General features: G+C 63.9%; 2 protein-coding genes across 2 annotated transcripts; one reads left to right on the forward strand and one right to left on the reverse strand.

Annotated features, from left to right (window-relative positions):
• Positions 1-53: 53 nt before the first annotated feature.
• On the forward strand, positions 54-5,219 carry LOC136059789 (signal transducer and activator of transcription 2-like). Its single transcript, XM_065753930.1, has 23 exons — positions 54-108; positions 348-529; positions 619-769; positions 874-972; positions 1,044-1,136; positions 1,202-1,280; positions 1,363-1,448; positions 1,529-1,677; positions 1,748-1,906; positions 1,976-2,128; positions 2,206-2,226; positions 2,368-2,461; positions 2,567-2,623; positions 2,693-2,776; positions 2,846-2,944; positions 3,180-3,315; positions 3,389-3,438; positions 3,550-3,638; positions 3,712-3,848; positions 3,928-4,116; positions 4,200-4,257; positions 4,338-4,872; positions 4,935-5,219. Exons 2-23 carry the CDS (start codon positions 399-401, stop codon positions 5,217-5,219), a joined length of 2,934 nt encoding a protein of 977 aa, XP_065610002.1. The 5' UTR covers positions 54-108; positions 348-398.
• LOC136059782 (interleukin-23 subunit alpha-like) lies at positions 5,175-6,776 on the reverse strand. The gene is made up of 4 exons (XM_065753922.1): positions 6,556-6,776; positions 6,090-6,194; positions 5,519-5,644; positions 5,175-5,422 (listed from the first exon to the last, which is right to left on the reverse strand). The coding sequence occupies exons 1-4, from the start codon at positions 6,718-6,720 to the stop codon at positions 5,276-5,278; spliced, it is 543 nt and encodes a 180-aa protein (XP_065609994.1). The 5' UTR covers positions 6,721-6,776; the 3' UTR covers positions 5,175-5,275.

Below are 6,776 nucleotides of genomic sequence, written 5' to 3' on the forward strand. Positions count from 1 at the left end.
AGGGGGCGTGGCCACAGCGCCTTCCTGTGCAGAGTGCGGGGACGGTACCGGGACCGGGTCTGGGACCGGAATCGGAGTGCGGCACTGAGGTGCCGGGTCCAGGTTCGGGTCTGGTACTGATTGAGATTACGGTCCAGGTGAGGGGCCGGGGGTGTCCACTCGAGGGGAGCTTCGGAGCGGGGCCTAGGGATGCCAAGCAGCGGTGGGGACAGTAGGGGTCCCGGGGAGCTGCATCCCCAGCACCAGCACGGGTATCCCCTCCCGCACTGAGCCGCGGAGGGAGCTGCAGTTTGGGGGGGGGGAGGTGGCTGTGTGAGGCGAACGAGCACCGCTTCCATCTCCTGCAGCCGGAGGGGTCCCAGCGCCGCACCCTGCTCCCCACCCCCCCACCCCGCACCATGGCACAGTGGCAGGAGGTGCAGCAGTTGCCCCCCGCCCACCTGGAACGTGTGCACCAACTTTACACCACCACCGCGCTGCCCATGACCGTACGGCAGAGCCTGGCAGACTGGATCGAGGACCAGGACTGGTACGGGGGGGGCACCGTGGGGGAGGGAGGAGGATACCTGTGGGGCGGGGGGGAGGTCTCCGTGGGGCGGGCACTGAGCAGTCCCGCAGGCAGCAGGCGGCCGAGCCCTTCTCATCACACGCGCGGATGCTGTTCCACTCGCTGCTGGCGCTGCTGGGGGAGCAGCTGGGCAGCCTGGGGCCGGGCGATGAGGACTTCATGCTGAAGCACAACCTGCGCAAGGCGCGCATCGACCTGCAGGTGGGTGGGGGGCCGCGAAGAGTGTGTGGGGGTCTGTGGATGGAATGGGAACTCGCTGTGCCCTGACCACCCCCCCCCCCTCCCCCACCTCGTGCACCCCATAGGCTGCCTTCGAGGAACAGCCTGAGAACTTTGCCAACCTGGTGGCCAACCTGCTGCAGGAGGAGCGCCGCATCCTGCGGAGGGCACAGGCGAAGGGGCAGGTAGGGTGGGCCCTTCCCCCCCCACAGCGGCAGAGCTGAGCCGCCCGGTGCCCGACCCTCACGTCCCACAGCTGGAGGCCCCCCCAGCACCCAACGTGGCCCCACAGAGCAGCCGGGAGCAGGAGATCCAACAGCGCTTGGCCGAATTCCGTACCACTCTGCAGGTAATACATCCCTGGGCCTCCCACCCCATAGGGGGTGCACAGTCCCTCACTCCCGCTGCCCCCAGGAAGCTGAGTGTGCATTCCGGCACCTGGAGGACCTGCAGGACGCCTTTGACTTCAGCTACAAGATGTACTGCCAGCCAGGTAAAGCTGCATCTTGGGGTTGGGGCCAGGTGCACAGCCAGTGCTCTGTGCACCCTCCTAACCCCCCGCCCCACTGCTGCAGGCCAGGACCACTCCCGTGACCCAGAGTACTTGCAGCAGGTCCAAGCGCTCCAGGCCAAGCTGCAGTCCCTGGACAGGCAGCGGCGGGTGAGCAAATGCAAAGCCAGGCTGGGTGGATGGGACACAGCTGCAGTGTGCCCCCCCACCCACACCCGGTATCCCTGCAGGAGGTGGTAGCACAGCTTCAGCAGCTTCTGGGGCGCAGCGAGACCCTGCGGGACTTCCTGCAGCAGGAGCTGAGTGCATGGCGTGACCGGCAGCAGCGCAGCTGCCTGGGGGCCCCCGCTGATACCTGCCTGCTGCAGCTGCAGGGCTGGTAGGGGTGGGCTGAGAGGACTGGGGAAAGGTCAGGGGGAGCGTGCCCTGCTGACCCCCAGTGCCTACAGGTTCACAGCACTGGGCGAGGGGCTCTTCCAGCTGCTGCAGCTGCTGCGGGGGGTGGGGGAGCTGCGGCAGAAGGTGACCTACGAGCAGGACCCGCTGCAGACAGAACTGCCACTGCTGGAGAAACGGCTGCAGGAGCAGCTCACCTGCCTGCTGCAGAGGTGGGGATGTGACCTGGGGTGGGCTGTGGCTGCAATGGCGGTGCTCTGAACCCACTCCCCTTCTCGCAGTGCCTTCGTGGTGGAGCAGCAGCCCTGCATGCCCAACACCCCCAAGCGCCCACTGGTGCTGCGCACGGCCAACAAGTTCTGCACACGTGCCCGCCTGCTGGTCCGCCTCCACGACCGCAACCACCGCATGGAGGCCAACATCCACATCGACAGGTCTGGGGGGCCGGGTCCCACCGCCCCACTGGGGTCCTGGGCCGTGCTCACAGCTGACTCCTTGTTGCCTTTTGCAGGGACCCACCGAAGACACGAGGGTGAGAGGCTGAGTACCAGCGGTGGTGGCAGGAACTGGGCCTCAGGGAAGAGGGGGTCGCAGTGTCCCCAGAGGGGTCTCAGCATCCCCAGGGGGTCTCAGCTGCAGCAGACCCCACTCTCATCCTCCCTCTGCTCCACAGGTTCCGCAAATTCAACATTCTGACCTCGAGCAGCAAAACTGTCCTGGTTGGGGACAGCCCCCGGGAGGGGTTGGTCTGTGACTTCCAGTACCTTGTACGCACCCAATCCCTGGGTCCTCCCCACTGGGTCCAGCCCATCCCAACCCCCACCCGAACCCCTGTTCCCAGCTCCACTTTGACCTTCCCCACCTCCCCACAGACGCTGAAGGAACAGAAGGGCGGAGGATCAGGCAAAGGCAGCAGGGGCACCAATGAGGTAGGTGTGGGTTTTGGGGAGGGGGCATAGAGCAGGCAGGCAGTGGGTGAGGGTTCCCATCCTGCGTAGGGTCCCCTTGCTGTGACTGAGGAGCTTCACCTCATCACCTTCACACTGGCGTACGCATACTGTGGGCTGGAGCTGAAGCTGGAGGTGAGCTGGGGTGGGGGGTGGGGGTCTGGGTGTTGGGGCTACCCAGAATGACCCCCACTCTCCCCACAGACCTCAACGCTGCCCTTTGTCATCATCTCCAACAACAACCAGCTCTCCAGCGCCTGGGCCTCTGTGCTCTGGTTCAACATGCTGAGCCCCAACCCCAAGGCAAGCAGTCCCCATGCTGTCCCCACTACCTCCAGACCCCATACCCCCTCCTGACCCATTGCCCCATACCCCAGTCCCGATGTTCCATTTCTGTGTCCTATCCCATGTCTGTTCCCAGATTCTGTCTCCTGTGCTGGTCTCACCCCACGCCTTATTCCACTTTCTGTACCACGTCTGTCTCCTGTGTCTGTCCTCTCCCCATCCCTGCCCAGTCTTACTGGCGCTGTCCCTACAGGACCAACAGTTCTTCTCCACGCCGCCTGCAGCCCCATGGCCAAAGCTGGCAGAGGTGCTGAGTTGGCAGTTCCAGAGCACAGCCGAGCGGGGCCTGAGCCGGGAGCACCTGCATATGTTGGCTGAGAAGCTCTTTGGTACAGCCCTGCACCCCCTGAGCCCCCCTGGCCACAGCCCAGCCCCTCTCACTCACCCCACTCCCCCCCGCAGGATCAAAACCATCTCCGGAGAGTGCCTTGCCCTGGACCAAGTTTTCCAAGGTGAGCAGTGCCTATCTCATGTATCCCCATCCATCCTGACACGTCCCCATCTCACACATCCCTATCCATCCCCGTGTCCCCATCCCATGCCCCTGTGTCTCCATCCTGCAGGATGGTGCAGCAGGTTTCTCCTTCTGGGCCTGGCTGGATAGGATCCTGGCACTGCTGCATGACCACCTCAAGCAGCTCTGGAAAGATGGGTATGGCCAGGCCTGGGGGGTCAGGCTGTGGGGCTGCAGGAGCTGACTGTGCTCTCCTCTTCTACCACCCCAGGCTCATTCTGGGCTTTGTGAGCCGCAAACAGGAGAAGAAACTGCTGAAGGTGAAGAGGACGGGGACGTTCCTGATTCGGTTCAGTGAGAGCATGCTGGGGGGAGTCACCTGCACCTGGGTGGAGCACCCTGAGAACGGTGGGCATGGCCCCAGCCCCCCTGCCCCTCATTGTAACCTCACACCCACCCACTGAACCCCTTTTCCCCCTCCCTGTAGGGCCCCCCGCCTTCCGTGCCGTCGTCCCTTACACCTCAGCCGAGCTGGCATCACTGGCACTGCCCGACATCATCCGTGATTACCAACTGCTGGCGGAAGAGAACATCCCTGAGAACCCATTACTCTTCCTCTACCCCGACACCCCCCGTGATGAAGCCTTCCAGCCCTACTACAGCCAACGGCATGAAGGTACGGTGCACTACAGCACGGTAGAGTGCGGGGGGGGGGGAGTGCCTGCTACCCCCTCCCAACTCATCCTCCCCTCTCCCCAGGGATCCTGACTGAGAAGAAGGCGTACCTGAACCAGCGTCTCATCCGTGTGTCCTCCAGGTGAGCCCTTCTCCTCCCCCACCCCTCAGCCCCACAGGGGTGGACTGGACCCCTCCCCTGACCCCGTGCTGTGCCTGCAGGCAGCCCCACGAGATGTGGCAGACAGAAGAGGATTTGGTGGTGGCCACAGAGGACCTGGAGACTCTGCAGCTGAAGATTGGTGGGCAACAGCCCATGAGCCTGGGGACAGTGCTGGAGGGGGGTGTGACCCCCAGGATACTGCAGGCTGAAAGCCCAGGACAGCAGCAGGTGGTGGCTGTAGGAGTGGGGACACAGCAGCCAGGACCCCAAGTCCCAGTGCCTCCATCCCTGCAGCAATTGGGGTCGGGAGGCTTGGGGGTGCTGCAGAGTGGGATGGGGGACCTGGGGGCACCCGTAGTGCTGAAGCTGCTGCAGGTGGAGCCTGGAGAGCAGAGGGTGCTGCCCACGGGGGGCAGTGCCATAGGGCCGCTGTTGGGGAGCGGTGCTTCGGAGCTGTTGTTGGGGAGCAGTGCCATGGGACTGCTGCCGTCGGAGCTGGGGGACGTGGAGGGGCTGCCACTGCAGGAGCCAGACCTGGGGCAGCTGGAGGCAGCAGAGCTGCTGCCCACCCTGGATGGTGCGTGGGACCGACGGGTGAGTGCTGGGAGCTGTGGGGCTGTGGGGTCATTCAGCGCTGACCCCCCCCTATCCCATAGACAGGGACGTGCTCCTGGATCCTCGTGACCCCTTCCTGCCACAGCCTGAGGATGTGTCCCTGCCCACCGCTGCCACCTCACTCTTCACTGCCGACTGTGATTTCCCACCGCTCCAAATCGACGCCAGCGATTTCCAGTGACCCCTCCTGGCCCCCCTGTGTAAATAAACCCCTTCCTCCCCATCTGCTCGTAGTGCTGTTAGGGCAGCCCTGGTGTGGCATTGTAACAGAGAGCAGCTCCTCGTTGCCCAGCCCTTTATTAGAAACCCATAAATACCCTGTATAAATAGGGAACGTGGCACATAAATAGGAAATAAATAACGGGGGGGAGGGCAGGGGGATTCAGCGGGCACTGGCACTGTGGGTGAAGACACGGCTCATGATGGCGGTGAAGGAGCGGAGCCGCTCGAGTGTGTTGTGCTGCAGCAGTGGCTGTCTCCAGGTGACTGCAGGGGTGGGCAGAGGGGGCTGGCAGGAGCGGACTGGGACCTGCAGGGAGAGAGGGGTCAGAGGGCTCTGGGTTGGGATTGGGGTTGGAGTTGATGTTAAGATCAAGGTTGGGGTGGGGGGTCAGGATCAGCTCACCTGCACGAGGCCCAGCAGCCCCTCCAGCACCGCCTTCAGCTCTGGCTGTGGGTGTGTGGCAAAGATGTCGGAGCCCAGCATAGCCTGGTAGTGCTGCAGCCCCCGCAGGATCCGCTGCAGGCAGTGCTGGGGGGCAGGAGGAGGGGCGTGAAGATGGTGGATGGGTCCCCCGGGAACCATCCCAGGAACAGAGACCACTGAGTATGTCCCCAAAGCAACCCCTGGGGATCCTCTGGATTCCAACAGCCCTTGGACCACCCTAGCATGTTTCTGGCACCCCCAGCACCCTGAGACCCCCCCCCCCAAGCCAGCCTGACGTCCCTGAGTATTTGGGTGCTTCTGAGATGCCCCCCAGGAACACCTCCAGCATCACTGCCACCTCCTCCCGCCTCCCCCCCCAGCAGACCCCTGGCACTTCTGGGACCTCCAAGCACTCCTGAACCCTCAGGACACTTCAGACATTGCAATGCATCCCCAGAGCATCCACACACCCTAAAAGAACCCCCCCCCCGACCCGGCTTTGGCTCCAGAGATCCCCACCCAGACCCTCCCAGCCCCCCCGCTCTGGTACCGTGTTGTTTGTGTCCAGCGTGGAGGGGTCACAGGCATCACTGCATCGGATGCGGGGAGCACAGTCCCCCTCGGAGTCCTCTTCTCCACCCAGACGGACCCCATCCTGACAGTGGGAGTTAACAGGGACCCCATAGTACCTTGGCTCCTCCTGGGCAGCCAGAGCACCACAGTACCCCCAAATCCTGTGCCCCCAGATCCCCTGTGCCCGTACCCCCAGTTCCAGGAGCATTTCTCACAGTTTCCCAAGCACTCCTGGTTCCTGGTGCACCTCTGGTTCCCTAAGCATCCCCTAAGCATTTCCCCCAGTTCTCTAAGTGACATTGGTTTCCCAGTTCTCCCAGACCCCAGAGCATCCCCAGTTCTGGTTCCCAAAGCATTCCCGGTTCCCTGAGCACGTCCAGTGCTTCCTGTTCCCGGATCATCCCTCATCTCTCTGCTCCCCCAAACCCCGTCCCGGCACTCACCAACACTCGGTGCGACTCCTTCATTGTCCCCAGCAGCCGTGACAGCCGCTGGGAGAGGTCCCTACAGGCGGCCCAGTCGGTGCTCGGGGCCGGGAACGGGACCGCGGACGGCAGCAGCAGCGCCGGGAGGCAGAGTGCGATCAGGAGGCGGCGGAGTGGGGCCATGGCGGGGCGAATCGGGTCGGGTTAGTGCCGCCACCGGAGGAGCCACAGCTTTTATG

This window comes from Cyrtonyx montezumae, unplaced genomic scaffold (assembly GCF_038088225.1).
Source record: "Cyrtonyx montezumae isolate F1298 unplaced genomic scaffold, pur_monq_1.0 scaffold_85, whole genome shotgun sequence".
NCBI classification, from domain to species: Eukaryota; Metazoa; Chordata; class Aves; order Galliformes; family Odontophoridae; genus Cyrtonyx; species Cyrtonyx montezumae.

Coding starts and splice junctions, on each gene's coding strand:
- LOC136059789 (XM_065753930.1), top strand. CDS start 399: ATGGCACAGTGGCAGGAGGTGCAGCAGTTGCCCCCCGCCCACCTGGAA. Junction 1,678..1,747: donor CTGCTGCAGCTGCAGGGCTG/GTAGGGGTGGGC, acceptor CAGTGCCTACAG/GTTCACAGCACTGGGCGAGG. Junction 4,117..4,199: donor CTACAGCCAACGGCATGAAG/GTACGGTGCACT, acceptor CCCTCTCCCCAG/GGATCCTGACTGAGAAGAAG.
- LOC136059782 (XM_065753922.1), bottom strand. CDS start 6,720: ATGGCCCCACTCCGCCGCCTCCTGATCGCACTCTGCCTCCCGGCGCTG. Junction 6,195..6,555: donor AGGAGTCGCACCGAGTGTTG/GTGAGTGCCGGG, acceptor TCCCACTGTCAG/GATGGGGTCCGTCTGGGTGG. Junction 5,645..6,089: donor CGCTGGACACAAACAACACG/GTACCAGAGCGG, acceptor CCTGCCCCCCAG/CACTGCCTGCAGCGGATCCT.